The sequence below is a fragment of the Salminus brasiliensis genome, chromosome 25, assembly GCF_030463535.1.
Source record: "Salminus brasiliensis chromosome 25, fSalBra1.hap2, whole genome shotgun sequence".
Taxonomy (NCBI): Eukaryota; Metazoa; Chordata; class Actinopteri; order Characiformes; family Bryconidae; genus Salminus; species Salminus brasiliensis.
The window spans coordinates 25,078,027-25,102,766 of record NC_132902.1 but is presented as its reverse complement, the minus strand read 5'-3'; the positions used below and the strand labels follow the sequence as shown (position 1 = coordinate 25,102,766).

The 24,740-nt window shown below is 45.3% G+C and overlaps 1 protein-coding gene across 3 annotated transcripts in view; it reads right to left on the bottom strand.

Moving 5' to 3' along the window:
- Positions 1–23,605, bottom strand: part of cbfa2t3 (CBFA2/RUNX1 partner transcriptional co-repressor 3) — a 70,143-nt gene extending 46,538 nt beyond the window's left edge. The window contains exons 1-2 of one of the 3 annotated variants that reach the window (XM_072670993.1): positions 23,446–23,605; positions 22,481–22,737 (exon numbers count right to left, since the gene is read on the bottom strand). In XM_072670993.1, coding sequence (XP_072527094.1) covers positions 22,481–22,737; positions 23,446–23,447 — 259 coding nt within the window. In that variant the 5' untranslated portion in view covers positions 23,448–23,605. Of the gene's footprint in view, positions 1–8,086; positions 8,730–22,480 lie in introns of those variants that run through there. The other 2 variants (XM_072670997.1, XM_072670998.1) reach the window with 2 other exon arrangements.
- Positions 23,606–24,740: the final 1,135 nt, after the last annotated feature.

Genomic DNA, 24,740 nt, shown 5'->3' with positions numbered 1-24,740 from the left:
TCATGTGTGTTTCCACAGACCCCTGTGTGTGTGACGGGTTCCATGTGAATGTGTGTTACTATGTGACTAACAGAGCAAAGAAGACCCTGAGGGACTAATATGAGTTTAGGTTGGAGAGAGAGACACAGACAGAGAGTAAGAGAGAAAGCTGAGAAAGGAAATAGAGGTGAAAGAGAGAGAGAGAGAGAGCTTGAGTGTGAGCTTGCTGTGTGTTTTTCTCTCTCGCTCTCACACTCCTCGCTGGATATGTTTCTCATTACTCCAGATGTTTGGAAGTGGCTCGTTCGCCCTCCCTCCCTCTCTCTCTCTCTTCCCAGAGGAGACGGCGTGTCACTCTAATGTCAAACACATGTGCAGCAGCAGCAGCAGCAGCAGAGCAGCCCGCACCGCCGCCTTTACCACTGTTTAGAGGGATAAACAGGAGCGAAACCATAGCGATCGCCTGTCTGCCCTTCTGTGCCCACCACTCACCCTCGCCAAGCTGTAACGTGGACGCCGGACACTGCGCTGTAATGTGCGTCTGTCTATCTGACCTGCCATTGACCTGACTGACCTCATTTATATGGACTGTGTGTGATATACAGTCTATACTGTATGTCCAAAAGTTTGTGGACACCCTACTGATGAATACATTCAGTTACAGATGTGCAAATGCAACCACACACAGCTGGTCTAGTCCCTGTAGAGAAGAAGTACTGCCAATAGAATAGGACTCTCTGTCAGGTGTGGGCTATAGAGGGGTGTAAAACCCCCCCAGCATTGAGCTGTGGAGCAGTGGAGGAACTGTGTTCTCTGGAATGATGGATGGTGGAGCTCCATTTAATACTTTGCATGGGGTAAGTTGGGCAGTCTAGAATAGGGTGGGGTGGTGATCATCATCCAACATCCTGACCTCACTAACGCTCTTGCAATCAAATCCTCACAGCAATGCTCCTCCTCCAAAATCTAGTAGAAATCCTTCTTCCCTGGACAGTAGAGGCAGTTACTCCAACAAAAGCAGGATCAGCTCTTTTAATCCCCTTGATTTCAGAAGAAACAGTGAATGAGCAGATGTCCCAATACTTTTGTCCATAGTGTCTATATGTATTACATACACGTATGCATAAGTATCTATGCACAATAATAGTATGCCCCTAATGTATTATATGCATACCAACATAGACTCTCTCACTCACTCTCTCTCTCTCACACACACACACACACACACACACACACACTGCTGGCCAGCGAGAGAGTCTCTTTCTAACTGTGTATTTATTTGTCAGCGTCTAAAGAGGAGCTCCGGGGGTCTCGTGTGCGTCTGATTATTTCTGCATTAAGCGAACAGAGCGAGCGCTCGAGTGCCTGTTATGTTCCCAGTGTGAGGAAATGGGGCTCAGACAGGGAAAATTATTTGCTCCATTTTCTTTCATTCAGTTTTTTCTTCTTGGGGGAAGCCCTTAAATACAAAAGAAGCCCTTTCCCCCCCTCAGCCTGTCTAGCAGACAGCTCGCTAGCCTGCTCTGTAAAAAAGAAACAGCAGAGCAGCTGAAAAAGCCATAAATGTACAGCAGGCAACAGAGCAGCTCGGAGTGGGTGAGAGACATAGAGAGACAGACAGACAGAGAGAGTGTAAGAGATGGACAGACTGATGGGAGGGGGATATACGGTCACTTTAAGCGTCTGTATTCGCTGACTGGCTGCTGGACATTGATTGGCTGCTCAGTTTTGTGATGTGGTCCAATGAGAACCTTTGGCTATAGAAAAGCTAAGCTTGTAGATGATGTTGACCACTGGCCCCACAGTGTTATTGGTGTTGTTTAGAGGCAGTGTGATGATATTTGATCGGTATTGTGCTAAATGACTGAAAACCTGCACCTTTCTTTATAAAAAGAGTATTTTGTATGGGCCAAAAACAACTGACCAATAGAAATGGGCAAGTAGAATGCATCTGGACATGAAGGGTGTGATAGAAATTTACAACAGACGTTTGACCAGTGGGAAGTAGAAATAGACCAATAGCAATGGGCCAGAAGAAATGGACCAGCAGAAACGGGCCAGTGGAATAGACCAATAGAAATGGGCAAGTAGAAATAGACCAATAGAAATTGGCCAACAGAAGTAAACCAATAGAAATGGGCAAGTGGAATGCATCTGGACATGAAGGGAATGACAGAAATTTGCGAATAGACGTGTGACCAGTGGAAAGTAGAAATAGACAAATAGAAATTGGCGAATAGAAGTAGACCAATATTTGTAGAGTACGATAGAAATTTACAAATAAATGTTTGACCAGTGGAAAGTAGAAACAGACCAATAGCAATGGCCCAAAAAACTGGCCAATAGAAGCAGACCAATAGAAACAGGCAGGTAGAAATAGACCAATAGAAATGGGCAAATGGAAGAAGACCAATAGAAATGCATTTGGACATGTAGTGTATTATATATATAGGACACAGGTATGACCCCTTGTCCTGGGAAGGTATAAAAATGTGAGAGTGTGTGAGCGTGTGAGAGCGTGTGTGTGAGTGTGTGTGAGTGTGTGTGGTGCCGGCTGTGTCTCAGAGCTTGTGGAATTACACAACAGCATTAGTGCATTAGGAATTAGGTCGACTGCCTACAGGTTGAAATTCCAGGACAGTGAAACACCCCCTTTTACCTGATCAGGTACACACAGGTGGGCCTCAACAAGGTGATGAACCACTTTAGTGACCCTTGTATCAAAGCCCCAATGCCACTTCAGGTGACCTCACCTGTCAATGTGGTCGTTACAGTTAGAGCTACACGATACGACAACATACAGGCACTGTATTAATACTGCTGTAGAAGGCCAGGGGGAATAGACCAATAGAAATAGGCCAAAAACAACTGACCAATAGAAATGGGCCAAAAAACAACTGACTAACAGAAATGGGCAAGTAGAAATAGACCAATAGAAATGGGCCAAAAACAACTGACCAATAGAAATGGGCAAGTAGAAATAGACCAATAGAAATGGGCCAAAAAACAACTGACTAACAGAAATGGGCAAGTAGAAATAGACCAATAGAAATGGGCCAAAAACAACTGATCAATAAAAATGGGCAAGTAGAAATAGACCAATAGAAATGGGCCAAAAACAACTGACCAATAGAAATGGGCAACTAGAAATAGACCAATAGAAATTGGCCTACAGAAGTTAACCGAAAGAAATGGGCAAGCAGAATGTATCTGGACATGTAGACATTTGACCAGTGGAAAGTAGAAATAGACCAACAGAAACTGGCCAATAGAAGTGGACAGATAAAGGGTCACTGTCCCACAGTTTTATTGATGTTTTGCGTCTTTATACTTTATTTAAAATGACTTTTATTTAATTAAAAAGTGAGAAAATCCAGGTTTTCCGTAATAAAGACCTGGTTCAGACGCTCAAACCACACTACAATAAAGCGTAGCCTGCACAGGGACTGCCCGATATACCATTTGGTAGCAATTACTGTGATTTTGGTCCTTGCAATCCTGATTTTGCAGAAGGCTGCAATATGCAAATGAGCCCTGAACCAACCCAAAATATGGCTAGTGTGTGCTGTGAGCATCTTGAGCCTCTTAACAAATCATAACCCCATATTTTAAGTCCAAATAGAGCAGCTCCCTCCCTTTCATCCTGATTAAACAGTGCATTAGCAAGTCACTAACGCTGCTGTCCACACTGTCCTCCACCTCCAATGTAGGCAGGGGGAAAGCTGCTAGACCTGATGCTCCAGGTGTCTGAGCATTCTGTTGACCACCTGACCACCTCCCTGCCCCCTCTCTCTCTCCCTCTCTCCCCCCCGCCCCCCCCCCTCCCTCCCTTCCTCACTCTGCCGCTCGGCTGCTCGCACCCATCTCCCGCCCACTGCCATCTGCTCCTCTCGTTAATTATGAGACGGCAAACTCCACCTGCACCAGCCGCACTCAAATTACAGTAATTACCACCACCACCACCACGGCCACCACCACCACCCCGGCTCTACACACACACACACACACCAGGTCAGGACCGTCCCCCTCCCCCGGTCGACCTGCCTGCCGACCCCCAGAGGGTGTCCATCTTCAGCCTGGTCCAAAATAACCGAATTACACCATGACAACAACAACAGTGCATGGAAAAGACTGGACGCAAGGAGACGTACGCGACAGGACTGAGGAATGTAGGGACGTGTCAAGGGGTCAAACTACCTTCATTTAATCAGCTATTTAATAATTAACCAACAAAAGCACGCCGTAATCCGATATTAGGCAATTTCTGGCTTGTAGTTTGTTTAAAAAGAAAGAAAAAAGCTGAGAAATTGGGCGTAAAGTGTAGATCTTGCTTCGACGTTCAAGCTAAACCACATTTTATATTGATTAAAATTTTATTTAAATTATTAAAATTGTTTACAGCCTTAAAAAAGGCCTTTTTTAATATCAGAAAACTCTGCAACAATCAAGCAAAGTAAATAATGTAATTAATTATTTAATTACCTGTGCAGTAAATTACGCAATATTTAAACAGTGTCGTGAACCGACAGTCTAGCCAATGTGCACTATGACACTATTTTAGCATTTTAAAAAATTATATCATCAAGTATCATGATGGTACTTTTCTTTAACCTTATCGCCGCATAGTCATATCATAACACCACGGTTCTCCAGGTTCAATTTAAGCCTGTACCAACACCTATACACCAATCAGCCATAACATTAAAACCAGCAGCCTAACATCATGCAAAACCGCTCTGAACCTCTCTGAGAAGTCGTAAGGTGGGACCTCCATGAGCACAGGGGTGCACTTTTGGTAGGAATGGACCACTGCATACCAGGAACACCCCAGGATAATACCAGGAAGACCCGTCCGATGTTTTGGAGATGTTCTGATCTAGTCCAGTCGTCCAGAACATCCAGAACAGCCGGTCCGAGGCATGCTCGAAATACGTGGCCGTTTAGGGCCGCAACGCCACCAGGGGGCCCCCAAGAGCACCAAGACACCATGATTAAAAAATACATATTTGAAAAATAATATTGAATAATAAAACAAGACGGTATTACACGGATAAACTGTTGCCACTGCCACTGTTGGGGTTGTCGATAAAGGCCTGGGCGCTTCAGCGCATTGCACAATATCTCGTTCCCTCTAGAATTATGAAGCTTCTAGTGCTGAGGTGGTGGTATGGGGGGGTCCAAATGAAAATCTGCCTAGGCTTGAGCAGGTTGGTTCTTATTAAGGCGTCCTAGAATCTTCCAGAACTGACTGTTCACCAGGGGCCACTGGAGCCAGATCACCAGTGCTCTAACGTTCCTCACTTGGTTTTAATGTTATGGCTGATTGCTGTTAAAACACCATCACCTCCAAGCTTCTCCAGAAGCTCTTCATGGAGTTCTGCTGGCGAGCTCACAGCGGTGGACGTATTTTATGGTCAGTAATATCTGAAGTTTCCAGCAGTGCAGCGACTGCATGCCCTGGTGCTAACATATTCAGCACATGTCTATTCTCGATGAACCGTGGTTTGGGTTAATTGAGTGCAAAGAGCATCAATCTGAACGCAGGGTCAGAAGAAAAGACGGACGTCGCCGCGGCGTCTGCAAAAGTCATGAAACGAAATCCTGACATCAACTTTTCTGCCTGTGAAAAGAAGCCTCCTCAGGTCCATTCATCTTCGGCCTTGTATGCTTAACTGAGACGTCCATATAAATCTGGCAGCGGTGGCAGGAAGACAAATGGAATAAACACTCCGATAGAGTAATCAATGGCCTTCTGTCAAAGGAGCCTGCTGGAGATGACGCGGGGACGCTTTGCCTGTAAAAGCTATATCAGCCCTGTGTGTGGTTTGGGCTGACTACTGGTTCTGTTTTAACCCTTTAGCAGCTATTTTAGCGGTCAGTGTGATCCAGTTTCCAGTGTCTCTAGACTGAAAAGAACATGATAAGAAATAGAAACTATTTGGACAAAAGTATTGGGACACCTGCTTATTCATTGTTTCTTCTGAAATCAAGGGTATTAAAAAGAGCTGATCCAGCTTTTGTTGGAGTAACTGTCTCTACTGTCCAGGGAAGAAGACTTTCTACTAGATTTTGGTGGAGCATTGCTGTGAGAATTTGATTGATTGCATTCAGTGATTAGAGCTAGTTAGCGAGATCAGGATGCTGGATTCCCAACTCATCCTAAAAGTATTTCAATGCTGGGGGGGGGGGGACTAGCAGGGTTATCTGCTCCAGAGAGAGTCCTATTCTATTGTCAGCACTTCTTCTCTACAGGAACTCTAATGAATTTATTAGAAGGGGTGTCCATAAACATTTGGACAAATAGTGTATGTAGGAAAAAAACCTTCTTAACTTCTTAAAAATGGAAATATAGTAAATAGGTTGTAATCCAAGTCAATCTGGAGCTTTTCTATTGGTCCGTTCATCATGAATTCAATTACGGACTCGCAAAAATGGAAATCAGAGGTCCTGCTGTGGACCACATCGTCCCATCCCCAGCATGCGGTGAGTTTTAGAGCTGCTCTGAGGCCACGCCGTGGTTTCACCTTTAGACGCCCCATCTATTAAGCGGAATACCGTCAGCGCTTCAATAATTCAGGCCATCTTTACCAGGGTCCATCAAAGAGTAAAGTAGTGGTCTGCGTTGAAGATGCCCTGCATTATGACTGCATTTGGGGAAGTGTATCGATCCGGGTGGCAGAAGTGAGAAATGGAGCTGTGTGTGAGAAGACACTGTGGTCGCTGCGGTTTACCGTGCAACATAAGAGCTCCTATATCTCCATTATGGCTTGGGTGCAATTAACAGCTTCACTGGCAAGACTCGTTTAACATCACACTGAGCCATCTCTGTGTTCCTGCGCTACAGAGGCCAGGCTGAACGCACCGTGTGAGGGGTTAGGGGGGGAAATGTGGCTGGAAGCACCTCAGCTTTGAAAAATAGTGCTTGAGACAAGTGTTTTTTTTACATGGATACATGATATTAGATCCTCATGGTCAAACATAAAAAAATTAATGGAGGATAAAAATGTGTTAATACACATTTTTACGACTTTTTTTCTCCCAATGCTTTAAAAGGTTGTTTAAAAGGGTGGCCTTTAGGGTCCCTCAGTAAAAGCAATGGTCAACGGCAATAAATATGTGGACGCTTCAACTCTCAATATAGTCCTATATATATATATATATATATATATATATATATATATATATCACAAAAAAAGGTTCCACTATTCTTACGCCTCAAAGAACCACTTTCGGGACACTACAGAACCCTTTCTCCTTAAGAGTGCATGAAGGTACACGGCCATTGACCATCTGGTCCATTGTACGACAGGGAACAACCGATATGCTAAGGTTTAACCTAGTTCTTTTGGATCTGGTGAGGTTATTTATAGAAATACCTTCAAGCACTTCAGGTTCTACCATCTAAATCTCAACCGAACCTTCATATCTTACAGGGTTCCTTTACTTTCCACCACTGGTAACCCTCCCAGAGCCCACAGATGCTGTGTAATTCTCAGCTGGGGAGCTTTTCCAGAGCATAACACTGACCATCAATGAACTTTTCCCATCATAGAGATGCAGATATCTACTAAAAAAAAAGCTACCTTTCACCTGTAGTCCTCAAAACACACGTTTCCACTTCTCCCAGTGCATTTCTCTACTCAATTAAGCATGAATATCCAGATTATCATCAATTAGAATGCATTCAAACAGCCTGCGGGTGAAATACGGCTCTTTCTGTTGATCCAGCGTCCTCAAATAATGCACTTTACACCGACTTCCATTCTTTTTCAGGGTCCACAATCTCACACGGCCTGAATATATCAAGCATATCAGCAATGCATATACATTCAAAAAGCCTGATGCTCCTCGCATCACTTCCACCCACTTTAAACCACTTAATCCAGCACGTCCAACATCAGTCCATGCCTATTGAGAACCGGCCAGTTCATTAAGAACACCACAATCACTTGCTAATGTGTGTGTCTACATTTCCCAAGCTTGTCAGAGTCCACCCCAGCCTGTTAATCTGATGCTCTATCCATTGGATGACCTACTAATCTGTTAAAAAATAAAAGAGCTGTAGAAGTGCAGCACAACAGCCTGAAATCATCTAAATGTCACTTACTTGGTGAAGGTCGAGGTCAAACTGAGGTAACTGCAGCAGCAAAAAAAAAAAAAAAAAAAAAAAGCAAGGAAAATATTCCACACCAACCAACACCAACACCAATACACACACACACACACACGCAGAAATGCCTCGAGGAGCCTCAGTTCTCTCTGGAAAGGGAATATAAGCAACTCCAAGACTGCACGAGCAGAAATGTGCTGGTCCTTGTGTTCTGGTCTGGGCTGCAAACTCTGAAAGCCAGTCAATGGGAGTTTGTAGCCTTTCTGACTTCAATCCAGCCTCTCTCTCTCTCTCTCTCTCTCTCTGTGTGTGTGTGTGTGTTTTTGAGGTAAGTGCCACAGTCTTAAAGCAAGTCTTTGGTATTATGGTATTAGGTTCCTTCACACTGACAGATAGTGAGGTTCTCCTCCAAGGAACTTTGCAGGGTCCAGAAGTGTGCAGAATCGCCTCCTGGGTTATTCTGGGGAGGGTTTAAAAGATCCCATGTCGAGCAGTAGGTGTGTGTGCATTAGTGTGTGTGTGTGTGTGTGTGTGTGTGTTTGCTGAAATCCTCGCAGCTCAGGTTCAGGTGCTGTTCAGAGTCTGCGGAGGATCTGCCTGCTCAGTCCTCCCAACCAAAGAGAGAGAGAGAGAGAGAGAGAGAGAGAGGGAGAGAGAGAGGGAGGGAGAGAGAGAGAGAGAGAGGAAGGTGAAGCCCGCAGAGGACAAAAAAAAGAGAAAAGCATTCAGCATATTATTCCCAACTCCATGGCGTGCATCCCCTGAGCTCGTGCCATCTCCTCCGCCTTCAGCTCGTGCGGTTCAGCCCGTGTTGGTGGTGTGGTGTAGTCGCTGGTCGTGAAGCTGCTCAGCTCTGAAGCTCCTCTCCTCTCTGTAGCTCAGCTCAGCTCAGTCTGTGTTTAAAACACCATCTGGAGAGAGGAGGGGATGTTCTCTCTCTCTCTCTCTCTCTCTCTCTCTCTCTCTCTCTCTCTCTCGCTCGCGCTGTGTGTGTGTGTGTGTGTGTGTGTGTGTTGACAGGCTCTCGCTGCTCGACACTGCTGTGTGCACTGCATTTCCAACTGGCTAAACACATCATACAAATATAATGCAATAAAATGAATGATGCATAATATTCTATAAATTGCATTAAATATGTGCTACATTAACGTGCACGCGCATATCTCTCATATATTTATTTGAATTCGGACATGAATGATATATTGGTTAAGATAAATGCATATATAAGCATATAGGAAGACAATTATAATAATGTTAAATATGTGTATTGTTATTTTATTAATATTGTTTGTATTATTGTTTTTGGTGGTGGTGCTGCTGCGTTTAAATATGTTATAAATATAAGTGAGTGGCTTGTAAGTGAACCCTTGCCCCGGATTGTGTGATTCTATGGAAGTGAACCATGTAAAGATCCTGCAGAACTGCGCGTGTTTATTCCGCTGTACTCGCCCTGCAGCTCGAACTGCACTCCAACGCCTGGTAATGCGCGGCGCTGCCGCTGCGCACCGCTGGGGGCCGCTGTTTCCTCGCATCTGCCCAACCGCCACAGGCAGCAGCTGGTGCCCAACGCCAGCGTGCCAGTGTGCCAAAGCGAGGGCATTCAAAGCAGAGAGAAGATGTGGAGGATTTAAAACCAACAGGCTGGTTTTATTCCCCTTTATGCAAACATATTGTCCCAGTCTAGGGCTGGTTTGGGTTCAACACAGATGGGTGGATGGATTGATCGATGGATAGATGGGTGGATGGGTGGAGGAAGGGGTGAAAGGTAGGTGGATGGATGGAAGGATGGACATGCAAGTGGCTTGATGGATAGATGGATGGATAGATAGGTTGGCAGATGGCTGGGATGGATGGGACGGGTATTCAAGTGGTTGGATAGATGGATGGATGGATGGATGGATGGATGGATGGATGAATGCGTGGGTGGGTGAATGAATGGGTGGATGGATAGATGGATTGGTAAGTAGACAGATAGATGGATAGGCAAGTGGGTGGATGGGTGGATAAATGGATGGATGGATGGGTGGGTGGGTGGGTGGATGGATTGGTGTAGATATAGAGGTGGGTAGGCAAGTGGGTGGATAGATGAATGGATGGATGGATGAATGCGTGGGTGGATAGATGAATGCGTGGGTGGGTGGATGAATGCGTGGGTGGGTGGATGAATGGGTGGATGGATAGATGGATTGGTGTAGATATAGAGGTGGGTAGGCAAGTGGGTGGATGGATGAATGGATGGATGGATGAATGTGTGGGTGGATAAATGGGTGGATGGATGAATGCATGAGTGGATGGATGAATGCGTGGGTGGGTGGATGAATGGGTGGATGGATAGATGGATTGGTAAGTAGACAGATAGATGGATAGGCAAGTGGGTGGATGGATGAATGGGTGGGTGGGTGGATGGATGGGTGAGTAGGTTGGTAAAAATAACCTTTTTGGTTTTGTAAAAAATAAAAAAGCATGTGCTTTGTTTACAGGGACGCTCCTAACTTATTTATTTATTTATTTATTTATTTATTTATTTATGTATTTATTTATTCTGGGGTTTCTGATTCAGTCTGACAGGCTCTTATTAAATAGCGGGGACATTTACTCGCGGGACAGAAAGCCGTATGCTGCTCCCTTTTCAACCAGTATGAATATGGATAAGGGAGGTGGCATTTCTACACACATACACACACACACACACACACACACGCTTGATCCGTATTTGAATATGAATGCAGTGAGGTGTTTTTCCCCCTCGGTTTGGGTTTAGTGTAGAATAGTCCTCCTCCTGCTCTCGCTACAGTAAACGCAGCTGTGAGAGAGAAAAGACTAACTTCTACCTTTCTCCTCCTCTCCTCATCTCCTCCCCATCCTCTGCTCCTTCTCTCCTCCTCTCCTCATCTCCTCCCCATCCTCTGCTCCTTCTCTCCTCCTCTCCTCATCTCCTCCCCATCCTCTGCTCCTTCTCTCCTCCTCTCCTCATCTCCTCCTCTCCCCATCCTCTGCTCCTCTTCTCCTCATCTCCTCCCATCCTCTGCTCTTCTCTCCTCCTCTCCGCATCTCCTCCTCTCCCCATCCTCTGCTCCTTCTCTCCCCCTCTCCCCATCCTCTGCTCCTCCTCTCCCCCTCTCCCCATCCTCTGCTCCTCCTCTCTCTCCTCTCCTCATCTCCTTCCCATCCTCTGCTCCTTCTCACCTCCTCTCCCCATCCTCTGCTCCTTCTCTCCTTCTCTCCACATCCTCTGCTTCTTCTCTTCCCCTCTCCCCATCCTCTGCTCCTCCTTTCCTCTCCACATATGTTCCCCATCCTCTGCTCCTACTCTCCTCCACTCCCCATCCTCTGCTCCTACTCTCCTCCACTCCCCATCCTCTGCTCCTTCTCTCCTCCTCTCCCCATCCTCTGCTCCTTCTCTCCTCCTCTCCCCCATCCTCTGCTCTTTCTCTCCTCCTCTCCCCATCCTCTGCTCCTTCTCTCCTCCTCTCCCCCATCCTCTGCTCTTTCTCTCCTCCTCTCCCCATCCTCTGCTCCTTCTCTCCTCCTCTCCCCATCCTCTGCTCTTTCTCTCCTCCTATGTGTCTCTACATCTCCTCCTCTCCCCCTCTACTCCTTCTCTCTGCATCTCCTTCTCCTGTCTTCCTCCCCTTTTTCCTCCACTCCCTCTCTTTTCTCATCTCCCCACCTCCTTCTCTCCCTCTATATTTCCTCTCCTCCCTCTCTCCTGCTCTGCTTCTCTCCCCTTCTCCTTCTGTCCTCCTTTAATCCTCTCCCCTTTCTTTCTCATTCCCTCTCCTCCTCTCCTTCTCATATCTCCCTATCTCATTTCCTCCCTCTCTCCTTTGCTACCTCACCCCCTCTTCCTCTCCTCCTCTTCCCTCGTTCCATTTTCTTCAGTTAATTCTCTCTATTTTGACTGTTTAACCATCAGCGCACCTGCAGTGTGTTTACCACCACAACGTCTCTGCAGGTGAAGTGCTGGGAAACATACACATGTCCCTCCTCCCCCTCCCCCCACCTCTCTCTGCATGGTGGGAACACAGTTGTAGAAGTTGTAAACAAACAATACCCCCCCCCCCCCCCCCCCACACACACACACACACAGTGTAAAGTCCACAGTAGCAGCCGCCCAGAACTAACCCAAAAACTAACCCTTGTCCATCAGGTGAACACACACACACACACACACACACACAGATTCAGACGTGGACGTGGAGTCCACAGGCCTGTCGGTGTGTGAGTGTGAGAGTGTGTGATGGATAATTAGAGCAGGCCAAGCCGTCCAGTGTCTCTCTGAAGCGAATGCGGAGGTGCTGTTATTTGTGTGTCAGTCATGTGTAAGAGCAGAGCGGCGAGAGGGAGGCTGGAGAGCTAATGAGAAGATAGTAACTGAGACTGGAGAGTTACACACTGCTTCAGCCTGGTTTGCTTGGTCACAGTAAAGCAGTGCCCCCCCCCAACCCCCCTCCAGCACTAGCAATGCCTCCAACAGTAGGATGGTAAGGACCTGCCACTCTTTTCGAACAGCCACTGATGTGGCAACGTCAGGCAGATCCAGTTGTGCTCTCTCAGACTCTGACTGCTGATGGCAAAGTCATAATTGTAGCACATTAGATAACTCACTAATGCTTTTGTCACTAATGCAATCAAATCCTCACAGCAATGCTCCCCCAAAATCTAATAGAAAGCCTTCTTCCCTGGACAGTTGAGACAGTTACTCCAACAAAAGCAGAATCAACTCTTTTTAATACTTTTAATTTCAGAAGGAACCGGGAATGAGCAGGTGTCCCAATACTTTTGTCCACATTGAACATATAAAAAGCCTCTGCTCCTCTGTTGGTGGAAACTCATCCCAAAAGTACTGGATGGAGTTCCACCATTCATCATTCCAAAGAACACAGTTCTTCCACTGCTCCACAGCTCCTCAATGCTGGGGGGCTTTAGACCCCTCTACTAGCCCACGCCTGGCATTATTAGGCAGCATGGTGCCCATAGGGTCATGCTTATCTGCTCCAGAGAATCCTATTGTATTGGCAGTACTTCTTCTCTACGGGGACTAGACAAGCTGTATGTGTGCATTTGCATGTGGGTCAGCAATGAGTGTAACTCATTGTAAAAAAGCTGCAAATGCATTCATTAGAAGGGGTGTCCACAAACATTTGGACACACAGTGTATTTCTCTTAAAGGCACAGTAACAACAATAAGGGCTTAAATAAGAGCTCTGGATAAGAGCATCAGTAAACTCAATGAAAAGCTCTCACACAGGAGCAGCCAGGCCATCAGAGCCGGATCTGATGGTGGTGGTGGTGGTGGTGGTGGTGGGGGTAGGGGGTGTAGGGGGGGTTGGGGTTGCACTTGCAGGCTGAGGTGCTGTGGCTGACAGAGAGATGGATGGGTGTGTGTCCGGGGGGCTGATGGAGTGTTTATGGCTCTCTCTCTCTCTCCTTCTTACCACAGCTGGAGTTATGGCCCTTCCTGTCCTGCCTGGACAGGCCACACACACACACACACATGCTGACACACTGCTTCAGTACCCTGTACCACAGAGGGGCCTCTGGGTCAAGTTCAGCCTGGTTCAGATACATGCTGACCAGCACCAGAAATGTGTATCTTTAAGGGAAATTCCACCACATTTTAAAATGACTGCATAATTCAGTGGTTGGGATGTAAACAGTCATTTAGAGTGGGGAGGGGGCGTCGCCATGACTACAACACACATATAGCCACTTTATTAACCATCCAAACCCACCAGTGAACCTACACGAGTCTTAGATGAGTTGTTAATGATGGTAAAATTGTGGAAAATCTCTTATTTATGAATATATATTTGTATATATGGGACTATTTTGCCTTATAATACCTGGCTTGTATCCCTCCAACATGGACGGATGAAAAAAATAGGCCTAAATTCTTCTCAAAGCTCTGGCAAATCAGGCATCATCATCATTATCATCATCATCAGGTGTAGCAACTTTTATTAGGTGTTGGAGGAGAACTCTAAATAATGCTAGACTCCATGAGGAGAACTTTGGAGATGTTCCAATGATGAACACAGTGATGGAGAACCTCCACCACCACTTTCTGTAGGAGTGTTATTATTAGTGTTTATTCTAATATCAGTGTATTACTGAGCAGATAAGGAGATTTACACTCTGACTTTTTCATGGGTTTGATTTTTGCTCAGTGCTGAAAACAGGCCCATATATATATATTTGCCGTTTTTGTACTTTTCTCCATAACTGGAATCTGGCAGTTGTTCTTTATATAGTATCAGGATTCCATGATAAATGGACCAATAGAAATGCTCCAAATGACTTGGAATAAAATATTTCTTCCATTTCTTCCATTAAAAGTCAATTCCATTCATCACTGTACTGTAAACAGGATACCACTTCAAAATCAACACATTCATACAGAGATATTTGATATTTATTGTTTTTAAAATACACTTCTGCTACTCTGCGGCCAATAGAAATGCTCCAAAATGACTTGGAATAAAATATTTCTACATTGACTTCTATTGAAAGTCAAGAAGGTTTTTGCCTCCTTCTGTAAAGTTGCTGTTTTAAAGATAGAAGGAGTTTGTGTGAGAGCAGCAATATGTGTATATATGGCCCTGAGGTTGAATTCTGTTTACAGTGGTGATGAATGGAATATATATATATATTTATTCCATTCATCACCACTGTAAACATAATTCAACCTCAGGGCTCAAAACCACTTTACAATCAACACATTTATACAGAGATATTTGATATTTATTATATTTAAAATACACTTCTGCTACTCTGTCTTTTTTCACTGCAGGAATTAAATTGTCATCTTCCGGCAGCCAGGCTGTTACACTGATACCTCAGCAAACTAAATCTTCTTAAATCTGACCTAAATATTTAATATTTCCTTTTTTTCTAAAATTAAATATTATGAATATGATTATTTTATTAATTTCTAATTTATTTTGATTATTAGTAATTATTAGTCATTCTATTTACTGAAAGTATCTATTTTTTCTGGTTTCAGACAGTATTTCTTCACAAAAACGGATTTATCTGATTTATTTTGACAGATCAAAATGATCTGCCAATAGAATAGGACACTTTTAAATGATAAAATCAAACAAACAAAATTCAAACAAGTAACAAAAGGTAAAAAAATAAACGAGTTAATCTTATTTATTACTACAATTACTACAATAATCTCACAAAATGGAAGAGAATTCTGAGATATTTGGGTCCGGGGTGTCCCCAAACATTTGATGGGATGGTCTGTGTGTGTCTGTGTGTGTCTAGGAGTGGTGTGATTGACAGATGTGTGTGTGTGTGTGTGTGTGTGTGTGTGTGTGTTGGAGGACAGTGTGACAGTCCCTCTACTCTGCGCTTCGTTTAATGCTATTGTTGATGTGACACACAGAGGCCACCCCACTGCACTCTGACATCACTCTCACTCTCTCACTCACTCTCGCTCACTCTCTCTCCACTGTATTATTCCTCATGTTTGCCTCCCAGACCCTCATTCAAATGTCCCTCTCATGTATCTTTAATGACCGCCCCACTCTACAGGCCGCCTTGACCCCTGTGGCATTAAGAATGCTCGCACGACCTTCTCTCTCTCTCTATTTCTCATTGTCCTTTCTCTACTGTTGTCTCCATCTGATAGCTGGAGAGAGAGACAGAGAACGAGCGAGAGAGAGATGCAGACCTCAGATCAGCCTTTATTGTGCCAGTATGGAAATGACAGAGAGAGAGAGCGAGAGAGAAAGAGAGAGAGAGAGAGAGAGAGAGAGAGAGAGCGAGAGAGAGAGAGAGACTTGCAGGCTTTTTTGCCGCCCTTTTTGCCAGCTTCTGTATTGTAAATCCTTTCCTATAGCAACAGTGGTCGTGTGTGTGTGTGTGTGTGTGTGTGTATGTGTGTTTGGGAGAGATAAGCTCGATGTGTGTGAGAGAGACCTGCAGTCTCTTTTGTTCTCCTCCTCTCGCGCTCCTGCATTCAGCAGTTCTATTGACTCACCGTTACAGCCGGTCATGTAAATGAGTGATTTTCAGGAGAGGGTCCGCAACAGCGGGGTTTATCTAATGAGAACATGGCCAACGGGACCGCCAGCACTGAGGACATGGGGGGCATTACTGAGGATGATTTGCTGATTTTCTAAATGTAAATAAGTAAACATATCCTCTACAGGTCCGAACTAAGGGGTTTCTAATAAACTGGCCAGGAGGTATGGGTTTCTAATAAAGTGACCAGAAAGTGGGAGTTTCCAATAAAGTGGCCAGGAGGTACGGGTTTCCAATAAAGTGGCAACAAGGTAGGTGTTTCTGATAAGGTAGCTAGAAGGTATGTGTTTCTAATAAAGTGGCCAGTAGGTGCGGGTTTCTAATAAAGTGGCCAGGAGGTAGGTGTTTCTAATAAAGTGGCCAGGAGGTATGGGTTTCTAATAAAGTGGCCAGGATGTAGGTGTTTCTAATAAAGTGGCCAGGAGGTACAGGTTTCTAATAAAGTTGCCAGGAGGTAGGGGTTTCTAATAAAGTGGCCAGGACGTATGTGTTTCTAATAAAGTGGCCAGGAGGTGGGGGTTTCTAATAAAGTGGCCAGGAGGTGAGGGTTTCTAATAAAGTGGCCAGAAGGTGAGGGTTTCTCATGAAGTGACCCAGAGGAAGGGGTTTCTAATAAAGTGGCCAGGACGTAGGTGTTTCTAATAAAGTGGCCAGGAGGTAGGGGTTTCTAATAAAGTGGCCAGGAGGTGGGTGTTTCTCATAAAGTGACCCAGAGGAAGGGGTTTCTAATAAAGTGGCCAGGACGTAGGTGGTTCTAATAAAGTGGCCAGGAGGTAGGGGTTTCTAATAAAGTGGCCAGGATGTATGTGTTTCTAATAAAGTGGCAGGAGGTAGGTGTTTCTAATAAAGTGGCCAGGAGGTAGGGGTTTCTGATAAAGTGGCCAGGAGGTGGGTGTTTCTCATAAAGTGACCCAGAGGAAGGGGTTTCTAATAAAGTGGCCAGTACGTAGGTGTTTCTAATAAAGTGGCCAGGACGTAGGTGTTTCTAATAAAGTGGCCAGGAGGTAGGTGTTTCTAATAAAGTGGCCAGGACGTAGGTGTTTCTAGTAAAGTGGCCAGTACAAGTGGAAGTACAAGGTGGGTGTTTCTAATAAAGTGGCCAGTGAGTTGAACTGCCGATTATTTAACCTTTACTGTCCCCATAGAAACGAAACCTGTGTATTTCGTGGTCAGCGGTCACTGCGAGCTCCACTAGCTAACTAACTGAACAGCGGGTCAGTGTTTACGAAAATAACGACAAAAATATTATTCAGTTTTCTGTGAACATCTGTGTAAGCAAATGCCTTCACAGACACGTGTGTGTGTGTTGGTAGGTAGACCCTGACTCTGAACATATGTGTGTGTGTGTGTGTGTGTGTGTATAGGCGGTTTGTGTGCAGGCAGTTGGCAGTGCTGGAGTTTTAGATAGCAGGGAAAAGGGGATGCAGCTCAGTATCGAGTTCTGAACATCTGTTCCTCATAGAGACCGCAAAGCGAGTGCAGAGGAAATAGAAATAGGAAGACTAACTGTTAACACACCCTCCCTCACACACACACACACACGTGCACTCACAGTGCAATTACAGGAGATCTTACAGTGACTGGCCACTTTATTAGAAACCCCTCTTTTATAGGCATAATGCAATAAAGTGTTTCCAATAAAGTGGCCAGTGAGTGTAAGCACAAGGAAGGGGTTGCTAATAAAGTGGCCAGTGAGTGTAAGCACAAGGAAGGGGTTGCTAATAAAGTGGCCAGTGAGTGTAAGCACAAGGAAGGGGTTGCTAATAAAGTGGCCAGTGAGTAGAACCACAAAGTAGGTGTTTCTAATAAAGTGGCCAGTAATGAAGCCCAAGGTAGGGGTTTCTAATAAAGTGGCCAAAGACCAGAAGCACAAGGTAGGGGTTTCTAATAAAGTGGCCAAAGACCAGAAGCACAAAGTAGGGGTTTCTAATAAAGTGGCCAAAGACCAGAAGCACAAAGTAGGGGTTTCTAATAAAGTGGCCAAAGACAGGAAGCACAATGTAGGGGGTTCTAATAAAGTGGCCATTGATGAAGAACTCTCTTTTTTCTGATGTGTTCTGCAGGTGGCGGGAATTCGTTGTAAAGCAGTGTGCTCTATGTTTGTGTGTGTGTGTGTGTGTGTGTGTGTGTGTGTGTGTCTGTGTGTGTGTGTGAGAGAGAGATAAGAGCCTGTAGAGGATCCTGCGTGCCGATGTCTCTCTGCCTCCGTTATCTTCCTCCACAGCTGCGCTAAAGCTCCGCTACAGCTGCTGCCAGCTCCCCCCGCCTCCATCAAACAGAAAACTGCAATGCCCATAATCCCCTGCTTCACTAACACCTCATAAACCATACACTCATATGAATAAACAGCTGTATGAACTTTAATTGATTATGCCACACATTTCCATTCAGTCAAACAGAGCAGAATCATCAGCACGCGAGGACTCCTTCACCTTAAACCCCTCACCTTTTCAGCTTCTCAGTTCATCAGGAAACACTAGGTAGGGGTTTCTAATAAAGTGGCCAAAGACCTGTAGCACAAGGCAGGGGTTTCTAATAAAGTGACCAAAGACCTGAGCACAAGGCAGGGGTTTCTAATAAAGTGGCCAAAGAGCAAAAACACAAGGTAGGGGTTTCTAATAAAGTGGCCAAAGAGCAAAAACACAAGGTAGGGGTTTCTAATAAAGTGGCCAAAGAGCAAAAACACAAGGTAGGGGTTTCTAATAAAGTGGCCAAAGAGTGGAAACACAAGGTAGGGGTTTCTAATAAAGTGGCCAAAGAGTGGAAATACATGGCAGGTATTTCTAATAAAGTGGCCAAAGAGCGGAAGCAGAAGGTAGGGGTTTCTAATAAAGTGGCCAAAGAGCGGAAACACAAGGTAGTGGTTTCTAATAAAGTGGCCAAAGAGCAAAAACACAAGGTAGGGGTTTCTAATAAAGTGGCCAAAGAGTGGAAACACAAGGTAGGGGTTTCTAATAAAGTGGCCAAAGAGTGTTAACACAAGGTAGGGGTTTCTAATAAAGTGGCCAAAGAGTGGAAATACATGGCAGGTGTTTCTAATAAAGTGACCAAAGAGCGGAAGCAGAAGGTAGGGGTTTCTAATAAAGTGGCCAAAGAGCGGAAGCAGAAGGTAGGTGTTTCTAATAAAGTGGCCAAAGAGTGTTAACACAAGGTAGGGGTTTCTAATAAAGTGGCCAGGGAGTGAAAGCAAAAGGTAGGTGTTTCTAATAAAGTGGCCAGGGAGTGGAAGCACAATGTAGGGGTTTCTAATAAAGTGGCCAAAGAGCAGAAACACAAAGGGCCTTGCTTAAGGGTCCTACAGTGGCAGCTTGCTAAGCCCAGGTATCAAACCCACAACCCTGTCATCAATAGCCCGGAGCTCTAACCACTGAGCCACCACTTTCTATAATATCCTTTTAGATATTAATCTACAATATTATTATTATTATTATTATTATTATTATTATTATTATTATTATTATTATTATTATTATCTAAAACTACAGTTTTTTCTCTATATCTGGGGTTTATGCTAGTAAAAAGATAAGACCCCATTATTCCATGTAAGTCAATGGTAATATATGACTAGTCAGAATTCCACTGAGGAAATGTGATTCCCTTGTTAGTCTGTTGATCTGATCTTATTACTAGTAAAACATTCATAGAGATCCTGAATTTGAGTCACAGCCTGTAGCGCTGGTGGGATTTTAGGCCAGAACAGCTCTAAGGGCATTTTCACACTTGTCCCGAATGCAAAAGTTCCGCACCCAGGGCCGATTCTGGGCTCTGGTTTGCTTTCACAAAGACAATTTTTCGCTTTCCTTGTTTTCCTTGGATACAAACACTCAAGCTCTTCCTGAAGGCATGGAATTTCACCATGCAGGGACATCCGCAAACCAGGAGCCGTCCTCATAGGAGAAGGATTTTAGCCATGCAGGTGATACGTTGAAGCAGTCACATGACAAAAGAAACCAATCACGCACCCCCGCAAATATAGCTTTCACAAGCACAGCAGACCACACCAAAGTCCCCTTAAAGCGAACGCCAGACCACTGATTTAAGGAGGACCAGAGATTGGAATCACGGAAGGAGTGGACCCTAAAAGGTGCAGGACAGTGGGCCTCCAGGACTGAGAATTACTAGTCTGGGGTGACTAGGGTCTAGGGGTCTAGGCTTTTTTTGAAATCCCATTTTCTTAAAGTCCCAAAAAGAGGACATGTCCTGAAACGAGAGGAGAGATCACCCTACAAACTAGCTAACAGTAGCATACTGTCAGTGTTCTGAAAAAAAAACACTACCACTACAACACGCTACATGTCCAAATGTTTGTGGACACCCCTTCTAATGAATGCATTCAGCTACTTTAACTTGCACCCATTGCTGACACAGATGTGCAAATGCACGCACACACAGACACTCAGCTTGCCTTGTCCCTGGAGAAGATCAACATGAACCTATTGGCACAATGCTGCCTATATCCAGGCGTGGGCTATAGAGGGGTATATAAAGCCCCCCAGCATTGAGCTGTGGAGCAGTGGAAGAAGTGTGTTCTCTGGAATGATGGGGTGGTGCTCCATCCAACATCCGGACCTTATTAACCCTCTTGCTGTTGAATGCAATCAAATCCTCACAACAACGGTCCTTCAATTGTTCTCAGCCTTCTTCTTTCCAAGACAGTTACTCCAACAAAAGCAGCATCAACCAATACCCTTGATTTCCGAAGAAGAGGTAAATAAGCAGGTGTCCCAATACTTTTGTCAATATAGTATACACACTGGAGAGACTTTTATGTGGAGGCAGAGCAGCATTAAAAGTATAGCAGGTATATTCACAAGCGCCCTGTTCGTCCTTCGCCACCCAGCATTCCTCTGGTTGGGGGCGAGATGGGGTGGAGGAGGAGGGGGAGGGAGTTGGTTGGGGGTTAGCCAGGTTCAACGCTTTTGCCTTTGACTCTTTATCACGCTGCTACAGAGGCCGCTTACGACTAAGCCTAATTATACTGCGCTTATCAGAGACACATGCACAAAGCTCATTACTGCCAAGGATCACACACAGCCGCAGGTAATGCAAAACGATGAACGGAGGAGAGAAAAACACAGTAAAGCCCTTTCGGCTCATTCGGACTCGTCGCGAGCCCATAAAGTGGGGCTTTAATGTGAGAGTGAGGCGCAGAGTGTTTATCCCAGGTCTGGAGTCATGATGCTTAGATCCTAGGTTTAAGGCTTTAGGCTGGGTGTCAATTACCTGATGATCGCAGGAGGAGGCACATGGCGCTCCAGCTATCCACTTAAAGTGATAGTTCAGTGATAGTTATACAGACAAACATCTTAAACATCTATTAACGTCTATCTAAACGTCTGTTAGAGTTTACCTAATGATGCAGCTCCAGCGGCAAAAACTGAGGAACCACACTTCAGACACCAACACACCCAACCCAGCTGATTGACTGCATTTGAGGAAGGGTGGGATATTGACTCCACAAGACCTCTGAAGGTCAACGTGGCACTAAGACATCAGCAGCAGATCCTCCTTTCCTTTAAGTCCTGTAAGTGGTGAGGTAGGCGGGGCCTCCATGAGCATCAATGAGCCTTAGGTGCCCATGACCCTGTCGCTGGTTCATTTTTGGTAGGTACTGACCACTGCATACCAGGAACAGGCCCACAAGACCTGCCTGATGTTTTGGAGGAGATGTTCTGACCCATTCGTCTAGAACATCACAATTCGGTTCTCCATCACCTTCAAGAACTGACTGTTCGCTCGCTGCCTAATATATAGATCCACCTCTTGCCAGAAGCTACTGTACACTGTCAATGTACTTCACCTCACCTGAAAAACAGGAGGAGGAGACTAGAACTACAACACGCTACATGTCCAAATGTTTGTGGACACCCCTTCTAATGAATTCTAAAAAGCATTCAGCATTCAGCTTGCACCCATTGCTGACACAGATGCACACACACACACACAGCTTGCCTTGTCCCTGGAGAAGATCAACATGAGACCTGCCTGAGGTTTTGGAGGAGATGTTCTGACCCAGTCGTCTAGAACATCACAGTTCGGTCACAGAAGCTACTGTACATTCATACACCTGATAGTGGTGCTAATGTTATGGCTGATTACTGCTGTTTTTGCTGACTGCTGTGCTCTACCTTCATGTGGTGAAGGCTCTGGGTTCCTAATGGCATGGGGATCTAGGCATGTGCAATGCTAATTGGTGCGATATAAGCTTCCATTACCTGTTAGCTACATTAGCTTTGTAGCTCCAGTGCAAATGTCTGACCACACACATGTCCTGGCTGCTTCTGTAGCAAGGGGAACAGGTAAGGGATTGGGAATAATGACCACTGGAAATCCTCGTCCATGATCTCCTCTTACCTGTGTGCCGTCTTCTCTGCATGTGAGTGGCCAGCGGCATCCGTTGTGTGTGGCGTCTTTGGCTGGTCAGCATCACTGTGGGGACTCTCGGGGCCATGGTGACACCGGAAGACGAAGAGGATGCAGATGAGGAAGAGGTGAGTCTCCCAGATCTTCTGTGTCTGTCTCTGTGGAGTTCTGTGGTCATCTCGCACACGCCCCCAACACCAGGATGAAAAGTATTCCCACAGGTTTTGTCAAATAAGAGCCCAACGATCCTGTCCAATCAGAACCAAGCGTTTCAGCCACTGAGAAACCAGGGGTACAGTCTTCAGTGTACAGTCAAAGTACAATTTGATTAATCTGTCCAATCAGAACCAAGCGTTTCAGCCACTGAGAAACCAGGGGTACAGTCCAATCAGAGCCACATCCAGGAGTCTTCAGTGTACAGTCAAAGTACAATTTGATTAATCTGTCCAATCAGAGCCCTGGGATCACATCCAATCAAACCTCAAGGCCTGATCCAATTAGACTCCAGGAGTATCAGGGAATCTGTATAATCAGTCCAATGATCCTGCCAGCTCAGAAGTCCCATCCCATCCAATAAGAACTTAAAATTCCTGTCCAATCAATGTCCAGGAGCTGTGTCCAGTCAGAACCCAGGGGTCCTTTCCAAACGGTCTAAGGATCTGGCCCAATTCAAACTCATAGACTTAAGAATCTTGATTAGTCAGTATCTGGAAAACCACAAGTCTTGTCCAATCAAAGTTTAAGGTTCTAACAATGACTCCTGTCCAGTCAGAATCCAAATGTCTCATCCAATCAGAACCCAGGGATTCTGTCCAATCAGTCAAATCAAAGGATCCAGTTCAGTCAGAGGCCACACAACAGAGGCCAGTGTTGCACCAACTTTTGATGGTGAGATCCCTGCTGTGTTTTGGCAAAGACACACACTCACACACACACACACACACACACACACTCACATGCAAATGCACTTCTCTAAGTGGAGTAACGAAGCACTCGCTGACACATGTGGTTGTTTTCCTTTCTTGATAAACTCGCCGGACCGTCCTCTTTGGGCCAGTGTTCAGACTGCAGTCCAGTACTAGTGGAAAATAGACGGCTCGTACCTTCACAAGTGTGACCCTCCTGACAAACTGTGGCTTTCTATCTGACAGCATGCAGCTACACAACATGCTCCTCCTTCAAACAGTTAACTCCCTCCCTCTCTCTCCCTCTCTCTCTCTCTCTCTCTCTCTCTCTCTCTCCCTCTCCCTCTCTCTCTCTCTCTCTCTCTCCCTCTCTCTCTCTCTCTCTCTCTCTGAGAGTTGCAGAGGTCACTGTTTGAGGGGGCAGGGTGGGTCATTCACATGTTGAGAGTATACACTCTGACTGTCCATCATTTTTATTATAGAGAGAGAGAGAGAGAGAGAGAGAGAGAGAGAGAGATAGATAGATAGATAGATAGATAGATAGATAGATAGATAGATAGACCGATAGCTAGATAGACAGTCAGACAGATAAACAGAGAGACAGACTGATAGACAGACAGACCGATAGAAAGATAGACAGACAGACAGACATATGGATATACAGATAGATATAGACAGACAGATAGACAGATAGAGAGATCTGACAGATACTGTATGTGTGTGTGTGTATGTGTGTGTGTATGTGTGTGTGTGTATGTTGAGTGCTGCCATATGTGTTCCTGATGGCTGGGTTTTGGTGGCTGCAAGCCCGTCACCACAACGCTGGTACTGAGAGGAAAAGAGGCTGCAGCTGGGACCCACAGTGGCCCTCTGGCCATCACACACACGCATACACACACATACATACACACTAGAGGACAGAAGTGAAAGGGGATGTGCACACACAGATGTACCGTCTGTCACTGCCAAACACTCACAGATGGTGGCCAGCAGAGTGGATGTGAGAGTAGTGTGTGTGTGTGTGTGTGGGAGGTTGTCCATGTGTTACAGGTGGGACTTTTGTAAGAGAGACCCAACTGTAAAACCACAAAATATTTCAGGGACTTTCCTTTCTGTGTGTCGAAACATCTCTGAGCTCTGCAGCGTTCAGATCTGAGGCCTGTCTGAATCACAGTTTTGGCCAAGAGCCTGAAGAACCAGTCCAGGAGGTCAGCTGGTGGCAAACGGACATACAGAAAACCACCAGGAAATAAATGACCAGTGAAATTTACCAGAACTGGACACATCTATAAAGTGTGTAACCATGAACACAAACCACAAACCAAAGTAAGGCAAATTAAATGTAG